The sequence below is a fragment of the Vipera berus genome (assembly GCF_964194415.1).
Source record: "Vipera berus genome assembly, chromosome: 1".
Lineage (NCBI taxonomy): Eukaryota > Metazoa > Chordata > Lepidosauria > Squamata > Viperidae > Vipera > Vipera berus.
In genome coordinates, this window is record NC_138202.1 from 320,717,687 (window position 1) to 320,735,923 (window position 18,237).

General features: G+C 38.4%; 1 protein-coding gene across 2 annotated transcripts in view; it reads right to left on the minus strand.

Moving 5' to 3' along the window:
• MERTK (MER proto-oncogene, tyrosine kinase) overlaps positions 1 to 18,237 on the minus strand; it is a 95,993-nt gene that overhangs the window by 26,955 nt on the left and 50,801 nt on the right. The window contains exons 9-12 of one of the 2 annotated variants that reach the window (XM_081313096.1): positions 10,333 to 10,486; positions 7,560 to 7,683; positions 3,085 to 3,170; positions 1,560 to 1,655 (exon numbers count right to left, since the gene is read on the minus strand). In XM_081313096.1, coding sequence (XP_081169222.1) covers positions 1,560 to 1,655; positions 3,085 to 3,170; positions 7,560 to 7,683; positions 10,333 to 10,486 — 460 coding nt within the window. Of the gene's footprint in view, positions 1 to 1,559; positions 1,656 to 3,084; positions 3,171 to 7,559; positions 7,717 to 10,332; positions 10,487 to 18,237 lie in introns of both variants that reach the window. The other variant, XM_081313095.1, reaches the window with a different exon arrangement.

Consider the following 18,237-nt stretch of genomic DNA (forward strand, 5'->3'; position numbering starts at 1 on the left):
AGTTAACCAAGTTCTATGCTTGAAAGGAATCTTGAACTGTAACCTTAAAGGAATATATTTATAACATTTTAAAAGTAATATAATCCTCATTTGACATCACTTTCATATAAAGTAAAGAGCAATTGCTTTACCTTTGTATGAAGATGGTGCAACCATTATCTCAACTTTATGTATAGGAGAGAAAACATTAAGATCAGCTGCCTCTAGCATGGAAAATAACTTCATTTTTGACTATCAAAATGGAAATTATGATATTTTCAAAGAAACAAAGATGGCAACAGGACAAAGAATGTTACTGAACAGGTTCAGATTTTTACATTTCTCAGAATTGTTTTCCAACTATAGGCACTTAGAAGGCTCAAATTTAATCTTTACTTCTTTTCACCATCTCTTTTAAAGTTTTTCTGTACAAAATGAAGTAATTATATAATATGTGGGCTAAAAGTGTTTGAAGCCAAATTTAATACCACAGCTACCTTACAGCTATTTTATATGTAGCCATTAGAAACTCTTGAAATAGGTTTTTTTAAAAAAACATCTTTGTGGTTCCACAATGAGTCCCAAACTTATCCTTTGCCCAGAGATGAAAATAGCACGAATTGAAACTGTGCAAAAATTATGTACTATATTAGCTATTACCTTAAATTAAATCTCAGCTCAAGTTGTTGGGTTGTTTTGACCATTCAAGATAAATTTCATTTTTCTTGGTGGAAATCATTAAATTTGAACCTAGGGAATTGTGGACTTTGACCTAATGTATAGTCTCAAAGGATTTTGATTAGACCATGTCAAAATGCTAGAGCTACTGACCTCCAACATAATTTCAACCCATCTCCATTTTACTTTATCCCAGTGACAACCGAAAAAAGCACTGTACTTGCCCATTGTTTAATACGGTCTTCAAAGATACCAGAAGAGATGTTACATTGGCCTTCTCTAATTCCCTTCACATTGCTTAGTTGATGGGAAGATTTTGCAACATTTCTAAATAACAGCATCTCTACCATATGGTAATATGGTAATAAGGAAATTGAAACTGTAAGTCATGTACTGCTGCACTGTTTCTTTTATAGAAATATTTGGGTGCGATTGAAAATACCTATCAGCTGATCATGTAGTGAAGATCTCAGAAAGTCTAGCCAGATTCTGAATGTTGGCTACAGGGGAACAAAAATCACTGTTTTGGGGAAAGTATAAATATTGTTTGAAGTTAAGAAAATTTTCTGCATTTTGCTGTGTTTTTTTAAAAAAAATTCAATGTTGAAGTATCTATTTTATTATTTTTATTTTATATTTAAATTGCTCTGGGCTGTGACTATAATAAATTAACAAATTAAGCGATATAATAAAAATCTTTTAATTTACAAGGCTCCTGCCTATTTTGTTTAATACAAGCTGCTCTTTGGAGCATGTTTGATTGGTAATTCTCTTAAGGGAATTGCTTTACAAGTGAAATGCTTTTACCATGTGAATTTGAGTTTGCTTGACCCAGTGTTGCAAGGTGAGGAAAGTTGTCTTGCTTGACACTTATGACAGCTGCCTAGATAGATGGTACTCACCTTCTCCCAAGATTTTTCCTAGAGCCAAGTTGTTTCGGACAATCATAACATCTTGGAGTTTTTCCTGAAGTTCTTCACTTACTCCTAGGTTACCCACTGGGAAAGTAATGTGCAAATGATATATGAGATACCTGTGTTTAGTATATGGCTTTCATGACTGCATACTTGATACGGGAAGACACCATCAAATCCTGCAGTTTTATGATTAATTTAGAGCTATTCAACATATGGGCACAAATGTCTCCAGTACTAGAAAAGTTTTCTTTATATTACTTTAGATTGCCTATGAATTAAATATTTCATCTTTAAAGGATAGGAAACTTTTCTTCTTACAGAAAGCCTGATTATTAAGGAAGAAAGATTGATTCAAATGCATTATGTGTGATAAATTTTCCTGGGACAATGCATTCAAAAAGAGGTTTCTCCACCCTCAGTGTGAACAATTGTAGTCTCTCTAGCTATGATCGATTTTGCAGAAGACCACCAATGGAATACCATGAACAATTTCCTTTTTTTTCCAAAAGATTTACTTCTTGAAAACTGTTGGACCATCTCCGAAAAAGAGGATCCAGAAAATAAATTTAATGTTCTACTGTTTCTTAGAACATTCCATTCCTTGGACGAGGAATTTTGATATCTATAATTATATAGCATGCATAACAGCATATTAGGGATATGAGTCCATACAAATGTCATAGAAAATGCCTGATCCAGGAGGGACAGAATGAATGTTCTGAATTTCCTCATATTTAGAAAATAGATCACAGTCAATGATTTTTGTATATTATTCTGTCCTATGTGGTACTAACTCTCCTATATCAAGGGAGAGCTTAAAAGCAGCCTTCTCCAAACCTGGCCACCCTTCAAGTGTGTGACTTTAACTCCCGGAATATCTCTGCCAAGATAGTACTGCTCAAAATTTTCAGATGTGAAGTCCAAATATCTTGTGGGTAAATAGACTGAAGATGGCTGTCTCTTTGTACAGAGTATACTCACCTTCAGGATGCTTCAGGAAAGAAATTTAACTGACTTCCACTTCATACCATAGGAGTTGAACATTCCTGAATATTGGAATATTCTGAATACTGGAATATCTTGGCTAGCCACAAGCTTTCATAGTCAGGTATGAGATAGAATTATAGTCCTATAAATACATCTAATTGCGGTTTATTTAATAACTATGGTTTAGTATGAAGTACAAACCCAAACAGGGTTTATATAGTGTATAGTGCAAGTGGCTGAGTTACACAAGTGGCAGAGTCACGCATACTAGGTAACATTATCAGTGCTAGTGAGTGTGGGGTTTGCTTCTGTTTATAGCATGCCCTGCCAATATTGGTAAGGGGTGTGATTTTCTCCTTGGTAGTTTCTTGATTAGGGTATTGTTTTCTGCTTGATTGTTTGTCTAATGTTAATCCCTGCTTATCTGGGTATAGGCTGCTGGAGGATGTGTCTTTTGGTTTCCTTCTTAGCTTTTTTAATTCCTTCCCATAAAGTCAGATTGTAACAACAGTCTAAAACTTACATGTCAGTTCTACAGTTCTGCGGCCATAAGATTTCTTGACTCTGTAATTTACAGCCAGTTCTGTCTCTTGTCCGCTAAAAGCATACCTGGTGGGGAAAGAAATACAATAATTTTATTCCTGTGAATTCTTTAGGAATTGAGTATATGGGGATTGCAGCTGCATTATGAACAATTATTCTCTTCCTTTGGGATTATTATGGGCAGGTGTTTGGCTCAGGTTGAATCAAAACAATGAAAAAGGAAAGGAAATTCCAGCCCTTCCAGTCATGTTTCATTTTCCCCCTGATGGAGTTATATGATATACTTATTTCCATTCATTTATCTCTACAGACATTAAATAATTACCACTTATCTCCCATATAAAAGAAAGGCTGAGTCATTTTGGTGAACTGGAAAATTACTTTAAATACTCATTTTGAAAATGGTTTTCATTAATAGCAATGTACTACCTAAAACTTTCTTTTTCATTTTTTTTTACTTAATTTCACTCTCATGACTTACAGTTGCAACATTTTAAAAAGAAATCAGAACTTCTACAGGATAAAGAGGCCAAGTCGGTTAATGCAACTGAGATTCTATTTTAAAAACTGTCAGTGGAGAAATAGTTTCAGGATTACCCCTCACAACATTCTCCTTCCTTCCTCTTCTGTCCACTGTCCAATTAAACTCATCCCCACAACTACTCTTAGCCCCAGGAAGGAAATGCCCAAACAAGTTGAGATCACCATCCATTGGGTCAGCATATCCAGTACACTCAAAAGGAAAGAGCCATTTCTTCTGCCAACATTTACTATCATTACCCTCAAATCTTCTTCTGGGCACAATTTGGGTAGCAAAATACTCTGGGATGAGAGAAGAAGAAAAGTGAATGATCAACTGCATGAATAAAAGTTGGTTCAAATGATATGAGATTCTAGGTACCATCTTTTTTATTAGAGAATCATGCTCTGAAAAAGCTACATTTGTACTTAAATAAGGTAACCTACATACAGTAGGATTTAAAATATGATAATGTACTCTTATCTAACAAAGGGAATTTACTCTGGGAATTGCAGCCCACACATCTTAAAGTGCCTTACGTTGAGAAACCCTGCCCTAAAGAAATAAAAACGGTTTTACAATAAGATCTCAGCGGAGCTGAATTTCCAGAAGCATGCTATGAAAAAATGTTCTTGGTATATTTAGAATAGCTAGTTATTTCAAAAGTTTAAAAAGGAAAAGGCAAGAACTGATCACAAGGTTTGTGAACTGAGATTACAATAAGTCTTTGTTGGTCATATAAAACAATCTTTACAAAATGTAACCAAAAGTGGTTCCTCCCATTTTGGAAAAGATTAGAGATCAAAAATGTATGTGCTAAAAACAGGATACAATCTGTCATATTTTTAAGCTGATTCACCACATTACAGCTTGTCAATGTCAGGATGTTTGTCAAGGATTATTTTTTTTACTGGTATCTGTAATTATTTTACATACTTTTAAGTTCTAAAATGGTATATCTTCTGTATCTGTTGTAATGCATCCGGATTTTAGTGCTAATATTTCTACATCTATGTGTACATTTGGGCTGAAAATACAAATGTACCTGAAACAGAAGAATCAGGTTTGATAAAGATAATGCAAAAATAAATTACTAAGGTAGCACAAGCCTCTTAGGTTGCCTGCATTAAATACAGGCAAATTACAGTTTAGCACAATCTGTGAATTCATTAACTCATTCAAGAAACCATGGTTTGAAAAGATACCTTAGTGTCAAACTGCCAGCCTGCAGGCTGGATGCGGCATGCTGAAACCGCACCTACCCCAGCTCTGGCAATGGGGGAAAAGTCGCGATACATCGTGACACGTCACGTGATGTTGCAAGTTTGACACCCCTGCCTTAGCACGATATGCAAATCTGGTTTTGGTGCTTCAATCTACATCTGACCCTCATTTACATAATTTCTTTCACAAATTCCATTAGAAACAATATTCCCAAACCCACAAAACTCTAGAAATCTTAACATGTTAAAAATATATAACTGTCTTAGAATTTTAGCAGTTATGTAAAGAAGTTCCCCAGAACTTTTCACATGTCAAGCTCGAAAAAGAAACAATCTCAAGAAGCTAGGAATTCTTTCTTCTACATAATCTTTTGCTTTTCTTCCATGTGTAGGGTTACCCCCTCAGAGGCTGCCAAAGCCCAGGCCCTCTCAGCCACGCTCTGCAGATGTGCTCTCAAGGTGTTGGTAGCAGAAGCTCACATGAACTGAGGAGATGGCAGACTCTCGTTGTCAAAGGGAGGGAGGCTTTCAGGAACAAAGATGACCAACCCCTAGCCCCAACAGTCAATGCGTGACAATGTTTAACAGCCCCAGGCAGTCATAACAGCAATGATTTCACAGTGATTATTTGGAAACAAGTGGGGTGGAAAAAACCCTGGCTCCAGGCAGCGATAGGAACACGAATGAAGGTAGTCAGCATTCTGCAGTAACAGCTCACCCCACAAAGGCAACTCCCCACAATGTCTATAACTTGCACAAATAACAATAATCAAAGTTCAGATGGCCGGTAGTCTCCAAAGCAGTAACCACCAGCCTCTCCTTCTCTTCTGTCGTCGCTTGCAGTCTCAGGTCTTGTTGGTGTCAACCCCCCCCCCTTTCCTTTATTGTTAAAATCTGAACTTAGCAACCCCAGCAACTTTCTCTCTCCTCGCTCTTTCTCTCTCTTGCCTCCGCTCAGGATATCCCCACTGCAAAAGAAATCAGTAAAATTCCATCTTCTCACTCTCTCTCTTCCCTCTCCTTCACAGAAAAGGATCAGCTAAAACCTCGAATCCCTCTTTGACTCCACCTGCTCTCTCTCCAACAACAGCAACAGCAACCACCCCCTTTCTTTCCTCCTTTTTGTTTCCTTTCACCCAATCCACGCCCCAAAGCTGTCTGAGCCTTCCCGGGCAGGCTCCTGCAAAGCCTTTCAGCCAGCCCTGCTACACATGGAATATTACATCAAAAAGCTCATAAAACCGAAAGCTGTTAGCTTGCAAAATCTGGCTACTAAAGCATGAAATATGGTAACTGCAGGTTCTCTTATTTCTTTCTTCTCTGTCCTATCGCTTAATCTTGCTTTTTGAAGTAAGGACTCTCTTGGGAAGGAAATAATAGGAAAAAGTGGATAGCTGGAGAAGCGGGAAAAACCAGCAAGTGATTTTGGAACTGCCGTCTCTCGATGCATTCTCTCTGCAACATTTTCAGAAGTGGTTTGCTATTGCCTACTTCCTATGGCTGAGAGAATGATTGGCCCAAAATCACTCAGTTGGCTTCCTTCTAGTCCAAGGCAGGACTAGAACAGAGTTCCTGTTTTAAGTCTGGTGCATAATCATTACACTAACTTGGTTCAAATTTTATTTATTTGTATCCCACTTTTATTATTATTACATGTAACAAAAGGTGGTAAATATACCCAGCACATATTCCTCCTCCTATTTTCTCCACAATAACCTTATGAGGTGAAGTGGACTGAGAGAGAGTGATGGCCAAAGTTACACAGCTGGCTTTCATGGCTAAGGTCGAACTTGAGAGTCATGGTCTCCCACTTTCTGGCTTGGTGCTTTAACCACTAGACCAAACAGCCCCCTAACTAAACATATACATGTTGCCAATTTAATGAAGGGAACATAAGTTTGAGAAAATGGAATAAAAAGGTTAAGAGTTTACAGAATCTGTATGGAGTATTTTGCAGGAAAAGTAACAAAGAGAGATTAAGTTACTTAGTGTGCACAAAGCTGTTTCTAATCCTATGTACAAATGAATCATGCTTCACAAACATTCTGCACAACAAGACCTCTGTTATCTAAACTTGCTGATTATACGAATTCCCATCCTGTATTTTCTCTTATTACGTTTTTCAAGCATCATTAAAGCAAGATTTATCTTATTCCAATCTTAGTGATTTTAATAAATGAAAAGTAAATCAGTGCTCACAACCTGCAGTTGTTACTATAGTAATCTGGAATGTACATTTGAACAGATATGCTGCCATCTTACATTGTGGTTAAATCTGATTTTTTTAACCACACTTAATTTTCAAAGAACTTTGGCCTCAAAAGAACAACCTTTGAGTTATTCATCTTGATTAATTGTGTCATTGTTATTTCCAATACCCAGATGAAGAATTAAGGGCACTAGCACGACACCCTTAGGTAATTACTCATGCACTGAATGTGATTATTCAGAAGAAGTTCCATACATTGGACTGTAGCTCAATAATTAGTCTTGGGCCAAGCCTGAACTTTAAACCAAACTCAACATAATAATTTGTCTTTCATTCAAAGATCCTGTTTAGAAGGTGGACATGAATATCAGCTATCTGGGGAAGTGTTTGCAACAAGTGCCCTATCACCCATCAAAGAACTGCAGATTAATGTCTGAATTAAATTTTAGTAACCGCATTTCAAAGATTGAATTACTAACCTTGCTTTTTGTTTAGGGACTTACCCAAATTTAGTCTCCTCTGTAATTTTTTTCCTGATAATCACAGATATATATAGGATTAGCCCAATGACGACAACTCCACATATAAATCCAAGGATTATTGTAAGTGAATCTGTATTTCTAGATTCTAGTGTTGTAGAAGGTGCAACAGATATCAAACCTATAAGAATAAGACAAGTTACAGAGAAAAGGAAACGGCCGTCTTGTTATAGTTGGGTGGGGGAAGGCATTATATGCAGATTCAAGGAAGGAAGGGAGGGAGGGATCTTAAAGTTAGAAATAAAAGGTATAACTAAAAATTGAAAAGGAACGGATTAAAGACAATTGTGATAGTTGATATGAAAAGTACATTATAACTGTGGGACTGATGTCTGATTTTCATTTACCGTAGAAATGATTTACAATCTGAAAAATAGTTGAATATATGAGTATTGTCAGATTGCGCAGGACACTAATGTAAAAAGTAAAATACAGATATTACAAAAATTCCTATAGATCCAACACTATCATTCCTGTAACTTTTAACTGGACAAAAAGTGCATTTTAGGACAACATATTTTAAATGGACTCACTCCCAGAATTAATTAAAAAACTGGGACCTATGACTCCATGGAATTGAAATTTGGTAAACTTTATAAAACATTTATAAAACATAAAACATGTATCCCAACTTTTCAAATGCATTGGAAGCTCTGCCATTGTTGAAGGCACTGAAGAATCTGATAAGGAAGTATCTCTGAAACAATGATGCAAGGATTCACTAATTGTCTCATAGTAGAATAAAATAACAGGATTCAACAGCTCTAGTTTCAATAGCTGTAATTCCACATGGGAAAACATATGCTTCAAATGGAATTTTAGAATATCTTCTCTGCAGTAATGTTGAAGGGAAAATTTTGTGCCTTACCCAGAAAAAAGCTTTCATTAGTTTGGAGAATATCAGTGAGGAGTTAGGGAATTGGACTTTTTTCCTTTGTCACCCAAATTCTATTTCTCCGTGACAAGGTATTCATTGCTGTTTGAAATTCAAAATCATTAAATTTTTGGAGAAGTGTGTATTTGGTATGGTCATAGCCCAAAACTCATAGAATCTCTGTTAGTTACTCACAAGTTATTAGTTTTGTTCTTTGACATTATTCCAATTTACGGGGCTATTATAAATCATCATTACAATAATCCCAACTGGGAGAACTGGACCCTCAACCAGTGGTTTAACATCAGCTACAGGCCTTAACGTCAATATTTGACATCTCTGCTCTAACCTGAGGATGACCTCGGCAACCTTCTGATGCTGCAGGTTTACCTCCTTTAATAAAATAGAATCACTTGCTGGTATTTGCAGATATTACTGCGAGTTGAGAGCCATAATTACAATGGGCCCTCCATGTTCCCTTGAAGTGGAAAAATCACTCCCAGATATTTGAAGATGTGAACCTATTCAGTTGGGTTCCCAACTATTCTATCATTTTGACTCTTTTATAAAAGGCTATACTTTTGGAAATTTAGCACCAACCTACAGTATTAAACTGTAGTACTCATTGCCTTTTTCAAGTCTTTTGGGAGAATGAGAAATAAGAACTCCATTAATGAACAAGTTAATCAAGAAAGAAAGGGAATAGCAGATTCACAAAAACAATTTTTACACACCTTGAATTGTTATGCTGCCTGATTCCCAGTGATGCTAGTTGGTTGATAGAGTTGACATTTCCTTCCTTCCTTCCTTCCTTCCTTCCTTCCTTCCTTCCTTCCTTCCTTCCTTCCTTCCATCCATCCATCCACCCATCATAATTATTCTGTTTATTTTACCCTGATTCTAGATTTGCAATGATGTATTTTGCTTTCTATTGTCCTTCCTGTTTGAATTTCTGGAATTGCATAAACTACTGCCCTTGACTGTCTTCCTGGAAGAAAGCTCCTTTACTATCCTTTTCTCTTTACATAATCTGAATATTTTATAGTAACATGTAAAATTCCAAAATTTCATCAACAGAATATCCAGGAAACCACAAAAGGAGACAGTGGCACCAGGCTAGAAAATAAGAGACTTTGAATTCTAGTGCAGCCCTATCCATGAAGCCAACTGAGTAATCTTGGGCCAGTTATTCCCTCTTAGCCCTAGGAAAATGACAATGGCAAGCCACTTCTAAAATCTTGCCAAGAAAACTGCAGGGACCAGTCCAGGTGTTGCCAGGAGTCAAGACTGACTTAAAATATCCATACGTGTGGCGTGTGTGTGGGCACACAACACTTTTTCCCCATAAAATTCAACACAATTTCCAGCAGTTTCTCATTTCCTGTACCTAATCTATATGGCTTTTCTAACATGTGTTTTCTTGGAATCTTCCTGTAAAACAGATCACTGACTATAGCAGTATAGATGTTGAGAATTTGAATTTGTAATGAATTTGGAGCTTTTCATATAAAAAGCTACTGTTCTATTCTTAAGCTGTGGCCGCATGACTAGAATTTCAACCACTTTATTTTGCATTACTTGTGTTCTCCAAGTTAACTCATATCTCGAGAACAGTGGTGGCACAATGGTTAGAATGCAATATTGCAAGCTAATTCTGCTGACTGCCAGCAGTTCGGTAGTTTGAGTCTCACCGGCTCAAGGTTGACTCAGCATTCCATCCTTCCAAGGTCAGTAAAATGAGGATCCAGATTGTTAGGGGCAATATGCTGCCTCTGTAAACTGCTTAAAGAGGGCTGTAAAGCATTGTGAAGTGATATATAAATCTAAGTGCTATTGCTATGTCACTGCATTAATCTGACTTACCATTGCTTGGAATGAACATTGCTACAGGGTCACTGAAAGGCCCAGCTCCACCGTTAGTGACAGCAGCGACTTGCACGATGCAGGTGACATTTGTGGCCACAAAAGGAATACGGATGACATTTGTATCTTTATTGGCAGATGTAGAGAAATTCGTCTGTAAAGAGAAAAATAATTTTATTCTATCTAGTGGACAAGCTTCATAGGTACATGACAAGATTTGAAAATAAACTTTTGTCTTTATTTGCTTACGTTAACAGAAACTTCCTAATACCAACATAAAAACTATATATTTCTGTACAGTAACTGTCTTGGTAAATAGTCCTTCAAGCACTAGAGAAAAATGAAAAAGCTGACAATAATTTATTTAAATCCATTTCACTGCTGTTTGGAACAGATGCTAATTTTCCCCCCATTGTAAACAATAAATAGCTGTGGATGATCAGATTAACTCATTACAAATCTGTCATCTGACTGGCAGATAAAATATTAAGAGGGTGTAACTTAACACAAAAACAAAGCACATTGTAGGAAGCAATTTGTACAATTGATTCCTTTTTTTTTCTTTTTCCATGCTCAGTCTTCTTCCCTGTCTATTACAAAAACAGAAACTCTCGTTTGCTTCCATTGTGCTAATTCTGTAATCCGTGATGGTTTAGAACTGATGGGCCATTTACACTGATTCCTGCTGTATTAATTTTAAAAAGAAGCAAAAAGTAATAGATCTGATTTCTACAAAATAGAAAACAGGAAATAAAGATTTGTCCCATGTTTGGGGCCTAGCAAGGTAATCTAAAAATAGTTAACAAGCATTTGACATATATCTCCCCTTGCTTCTCAGCTAACAAAGCGAGAGAGATCCTGTGGCTTAGAGGCGAAAACAACTGCCTAATGTGCAATCAGCCCAGGTTGCACTCTCAGAAGGGTATGGCTGACTGATGAAAACTAATAAGTTTGAAATGCATATCAGTCTCCCTTAATTCTTTGTTAGCAATTTAAAATTTACACAAATATGAGCTGTCACCGGTGTGACTACTGCCTGTCGATGGCCTTCAGGTTAGGCTGACACAGGAAATAAAGATTTGTCCCATGTTTGGGGCCTAGCAAGGTAATCTAAAAATAGTTAACAAGCATTTGACATATATCTCCCCTTGCTTCTCAGCTAACAAAGCGAGAGAAATCCTGTGGCTTAGAGGTGAAAACAACTGCCTAATGTGCAATCAGCCCAGGTTCGAATCTCAGAAGGGTATGGCTGACTGATGAAAACTAATAAGTTTGAAATACATATCAGTCTCCCTTAATTCTTTGTTAGCAATTTAAAATTTACACAAATATGAGCTGTCACCGGTGTGACTACTGCCTGTCGATGGCCTTCAGGTTAGGCTGACACAGGAAATAAAGATTTGTCCCATGTTTGGGGCCTAGCAAGGTAATCTAAAAATAGTTAACAAGCATTTGACATATATCTCCCCTTGCTTCTCAGCTAACAAAGCGAGAGAGATCCTGTGGCTTAGAGGCGAAAACAACTGCCTAATGTGCAATCAGCCCAGGTTGCACTCTCAGAAGGGTATGGCTGACTGATGAAAACTAATAAGTTTGAAATGCATATCAGTCTCCCTTAATTCTTTGTTAGCAATTTAAAATTTACACAAATATGAGCTGTCACCGGTGTGACTACTGCCTGTCGATGGCCTTCAGGTTAGGCTGACACAGGAAATAAAGATTTGTCCCATGTTTGGGGCCTAGCAAGGTAATCTAAAAATAGTTAACAAGCATTTGACATATATCTCCCCTTGCTTCTCAGCTAACAAAGCGAGAGAAATCCTGTGGCTTAGAGGTGAAAACAACTGCCTAATGTGCAATCAGCCCAGGTTCGAATCTCAGAAGGGTATGGCTGACTGATGAAAACTAATAAGTTTGAAATACATATCAGTCTCCCTTAATTCTTTGTTAGCAATTTAAAATTTACACAAATATGAGCTGTCACCGGTGTGACTACTGCCTGTCGATGGCCTTCAGGTTAGGCTGACACAGGAAATAAAGATTTGTCCCATGTTTGGGGCCTAGCAAGGTAATCTAAAAATAGTTAACAAGCATTTGACATATATCTCCCCTTGCTTCTCAGCTAACAAAGCGAGAGAGATCCTGTGGCTTAGAGGCGAAAACAACTGCCTAATGTGCAATCAGCCCAGGTTGCACTCTCAGAAGGGTATGGCTGACTGATGAAAACTAATAAGTTTGAAATGCATATCAGTCTCCCTTAATTCTTTGTTAGCAATTTAAAATTTACACAAATATGAGCTGTCACCGGTGTGACTACTGCCTGTCGATGGCCTTCAGGTTAGGCTGACACAGGAAATAAAGATTTGTCCCATGTTTGGGGCCTAGCAAGGTAATCTAAAAATAGTTAACAAGCATTTGACATATATTTCCCCTTGCTTCTCAGCTAATAAAGCGAGAGAGATCCTGTGGCTTAGAGGTGAAAACAACTGCCTAATGTGCAATCAGCCCAGGTTCGAATCTCAGAAGGGTATGGCTGACTGATGAAAACTAATAAGTTTGAAATGCATATCAGTCTCCCTTAATTCTTTGTTAGCAATTTAAAATTTACACAAATATGAGCTGTCACCGGTGTGACTACTGCCTGTCGATGGCCTTCAGGTTAGGCTGACACAGGAAATAAAGATTTGTCCCATGTTTGGGGCCTAGCAAGGTAATCTAAAAATAGTTAACAAGCATTTGACATATATCTCCCCTTGCTTCTCAGCTAACAAAGCGAGAGAGATCCTGTGGCTTAGAGGTGAAAACAACTGCCTAATGTGCAATCAGCCCAGGTTCGAATCTCAGAAGGGTATGGCTGACTGATGAAAACTAATAAGTTTGAAATGCATATCAGTCTCCCTTAATTCTTTGTTAGCAATTTAAAATTTACACAAATATGAGCTGTCACCGGTGTGACTACTGCCTGTCGATGGCCTTCAGGTTAGGCTGACACAGGAAATAAAGATTTGTCCCATGTTTGGGGCCTAGCAAGGTAATCTAAAAATAGTTAACAAGCATTTGACATATATCTCCCCTTGCTTCTCAGCTAACAAAGCGAGAGAGATCCTGTGGCTTAGAGGCGAAAACAACTGCCTAATGTGCAATCAGCCCAGGTTCGAATCTCAGAAGGGTATGGCTGACTGATGAAAACTAATAAGTTTGAAATGCATATCAGTCTCCCTTAATTCTTTGTTAGCAATTTAAAATTTACACAAATATGAGCTGTCACCGGTGTGACTACTGCCTGTCGATGGCCTTCAGGTTAGGCTGACACAGGAAATAAAGATTTGTCCCATGTTTGGGGCCTAGCAAGGTAATCTAAAAATAGTTAACAAGCATTTGACATATATCTCCCCTTGCTTCTCAGCTAACAAAGCGAGAGAGATCCTGTGGCTTAGAGGCGAAAACAACTGCCTAATGTGCAATCAGCCCAGGTTGCACTCTCAGAAGGGTATGGCTGACTGATGAAAACTAATAAGTTTGAAATGCATATCAGTCTCCCTTAATTCTTTGTTAGCAATTTAAAATTTACACAAATATGAGCTGTCACCGGTGTGACTACTGCCTGTCGATGGCCTTCAGGTTAGGCTGACACAGGAAATAAAGATTTGTCCCATGTTTGGGGCCTAGCAAGGTAATCTAAAAATAGTTAACAAGCATTTGACATATATCTCCCCTTGCTTCTCAGCTAACAAAGCGAGAGAGATCCTGTGGCTTAGAGGCGAAAACAACTGCCTAATGTGCAATCAGCCCAGGTTCGAATCTCAGAAGGGTATGGCTGACTGATGAAAACTAATAAGTTTGAAATGCATATCAGTCTCCCTTAATTCTTTGTTAGCAATTTAAAATTTACACAAATATGAGCTGTCACCGGTGTGACTACTGCCTGTCGATGGCCTTCAGGTTAGGCTGACACAGGAAATAAAGATTTGTCCCATGTTTGGGGCCTAGCAAGGTAATCTAAAAATAGTTAACAAGCATTTGACATATATCTCCCCTTGCTTCTCAGCTAACAAAGCGAGAGAGATCCTGTGGCTTAGAGGCGAAAACAACTGCCTAATGTGCAATCAGCCCAGGTTGCACTCTCAGAAGGGTATGGCTGACTGATGAAAACTAATAAGTTTGAAATGCATATCAGTCTCCCTTAATTCTTTGTTAGCAATTTAAAATTTACACAAATATGAGCTGTCACCGGTGTGACTACTGCCTGTCGATGGCCTTCAGGTTAGGCTGACACAGGAAATAAAGATTTGTCCCATGTTTGGGGCCTAGCAAGGTAATCTAAAAATAGTTAACAAGCATTTGACATATATCTCCCCTTGCTTCTCAGCTAACAAAGCGAGAGAGATCCTGTGGCTTAGAGGCGAAAACAACTGCCTAATGTGCAATCAGCCCAGGTTGCACTCTCAGAAGGGTATGGCTGACTGATGAAAACTAATAAGTTTGAAATGCATATCAGTCTCCCTTAATTCTTTGTTAGCAATTTAAAATTTACACAAATATGAGCTGTCACCGGTGTGACTACTGCCTGTCGATGGCCTTCAGGTTAGGCTGACACAGGAAATAAAGATTTGTCCCATGTTTGGGGCCTAGCAAGGTAATCTAAAAATAGTTAACAAGCATTTGACATATATCTCCCCTTGCTTCTCAGCTAACAAAGCGAGAGAGATCCTGTGGCTTAGAGGCGAAAACAACTGCCTAATGTGCAATCAGCCCAGGTTGCACTCTCAGAAGGGTATGGCTGACTGATGAAAACTAATAAGTTTGAAATGCATATCAGTCTCCCTTAATTCTTTGTTAGCAATTTAAAATTTACACAAATATGAGCTGTCACCGGTGTGACTACTGCCTGTCGATGGCCTTCAGGTTAGGCTGACACAGGAAATAAAGATTTGTCCCATGTTTGGGGCCTAGCAAGGTAATCTAAAAATAGTTAACAAGCATTTGACATATATCTCCCCTTGCTTCTCAGCTAACAAAGCGAGAGAGATCCTGTGGCTTAGAGGCGAAAACAACTGCCTAATGTGCAATCAGCCCAGGTTGCACTCTCAGAAGGGTATGGCTGACTGATGAAAACTAATAAGTTTGAAATGCATATCAGTCTCCCTTAATTCTTTGTTAGCAATTTAAAATTTACACAAATATGAGCTGTCACCGGTGTGACTACTGCCTGTCGATGGCCTTCAGGTTAGGCTGACACAGGAAATAAAGATTTGTCCCATGTTTGGGGCCTAGCAAGGTAATCTAAAAATAGTTAACAAGCATTTGACATATATCTCCCCTTGCTTCTCAGCTAACAAAGCGAGAGAGATCCTGTGGCTTAGAGGCGAAAACAACTGCCTAATGTGCAATCAGCCCAGGTTCGAATCTCAGAAGGGTATGGCTGACTGATGAAAACTAATAAGTTTGAAATGCATATCAGTCTCCCTTAATTCTTTGTTAGCAATTTAAAATTTACACAAATATGAGCTGTCACCGGTGTGACTACTGCCTGTCGATGGCCTTCAGGTTAGGCTGACACAGGAAATAAAGATTTGTCCCATGTTTGGGGCCTAGCAAGGTAATCTAAAAATAGTTAACAAGCATTTGACATATATCTCCCCTTGCTTCTCAGCTAACAAAGCGAGAGAGATCCTGTGGCTTAGAGGCGAAAACAACTGCCTAATGTGCAATCAGCCCAGGTTGCACTCTCAGAAGGGTATGGCTGACTGATGAAAACTAATAAGTTTGAAATGCATATCAGTCTCCCTTAATTCTTTGTTAGCAATTTAAAATTTACACAAATATGAGCTGTCACCGGTGTGACTACTGCCTGTCGATGGCCTTCAGGTTAGGCTGACACAGGAAATAAAGATTTGTCCCATGTTTGGGGCCTAGCAAGGTAATCTAAAAATAGTTAACAAGCATTTGACATATATCTCCCCTTGCTTCTCAGCTAACAAAGCGAGAGAGATCCTGTGGCTTAGAGGCGAAAACAACTGCCTAATGTGCAATCAGCCCAGGTTGCACTCTCAGAAGGGTATGGCTGACTGATGAAAACTAATAAGTTTGAAATGCATATCAGTCTCCCTTAATTCTTTGTTAGCAATTTAAAATTTACACAAATATGAGCTGTCACCGGTGTGACTACTGCCTGTCGATGGCCTTCAGGTTAGGCTGACACAGGAAATAAAGATTTGTCCCATGTTTGGGGCCTAGCAAGGTAATCTAAAAATAGTTAACAAGCATTTGACATATATCTCCCCTTGCTTCTCAGCTAACAAAGCGAGAGAGATCCTGTGGCTTAGAGGCGAAAACAACTGCCTAATGTGCAATCAGCCCAGGTTGCACTCTCAGAAGGGTATGGCTGACTGATGAAAACTAATAAGTTTGAAATGCATATCAGTCTCCCTTAATTCTTTGTTAGCAATTTAAAATTTACACAAATATGAGCTGTCACCGGTGTGACTACTGCCTGTCGATGGCCTTCAGGTTAGGCTGACACAGGAAATAAAGATTTGTCCCATGTTTGGGGCCTAGCAAGGTAATCTAAAAATAGTTAACAAGCATTTGACATATATCTCCCCTTGCTTCTCAGCTAACAAAGCGAGAGAGATCCTGTGGCTTAGAGGCGAAAACAACTGCCTAATGTGCAATCAGCCCAGGTTGCACTCTCAGAAGGGTATGGCTGACTGATGAAAACTAATAAGTTTGAAATGCATATCAGTCTCCCTTAATTCTTTGTTAGCAATTTAAAATTTACACAAATATGAGCTGTCACCGGTGTGACTACTGCCTGTCGATGGCCTTCAGGTTAGGCTGACACAGGAAATAAAGATTTGTCCCATGTTTGGGGCCTAGCAAGGTAATCTAAAAATAGTTAACAAGCATTTGACATATATCTCCCCTTGCTTCTCAGCTAACAAAGCGAGAGAGATCCTGTGGCTTAGAGGCGAAAACAACTGCCTAATGTGCAATCAGCCCAGGTTGCACTCTCAGAAGGGTATGGCTGACTGATGAAAACTAATAAGTTTGAAATGCATATCAGTCTCCCTTAATTCTTTGTTAGCAATTTAAAATTTACACAAATATGAGCTGTCACCGGTGTGACTACTGCCTGTCGATGGCCTTCAGGTTAGGCTGACACAGGAAATAAAGATTTGTCCCATGTTTGGGGCCTAGCAAGGTAATCTAAAAATAGTTAACAAGCATTTGACATATATCTCCCCTTGCTTCTCGGCTAACAAAGCGAGAGAGATCCTGTGGCTTAGAGGCGAAAACAACTGCCTAATGTGCAATCAGCCCAGGTTGCACTCTCAGAAGGGTATGGCTGACTGATGAAAACTAATAAGTTTGAAATGCATATCAGTCTCCCTTAATTCTTTGTTAGCAATTTAAAATTTACACAAATATGAGCTGTCACCGGTGTGACTACTGCCTGTCGATGGCCTTCAGGTTAGGCTGACACAGGAAATAAAGATTTGTCCCATGTTTGGGGCCTAGCAAGGTAATCTAAAAATAGTTAACAAGCATTTGACATATATCTCCCCTTGCTTCTCAGCTAACAAAGCGAGAGAGATCCTGTGGCTTAGAGGCGAAAACAACTGCCTAATGTGCAATCAGCCCAGGTTGCACTCTCAGAAGGGTATGGCTGACTGATGAAAACTAATAAGTTTGAAATGCATATCAGTCTCCCTTAATTCTTTGTTAGCAATTTAAAATTTACACAAATATGAGCTGTCACCGGTGTGACTACTGCCTGTCGATGGCCTTCAGGTTAGGCTGACACAGGAAATAAAGATTTGTCCCATGTTTGGGGCCTAGCAAGGTAATCTAAAAATAGTTAACAAGCATTTGACATATATCTCCCCTTGCTTCTCAGCTAAC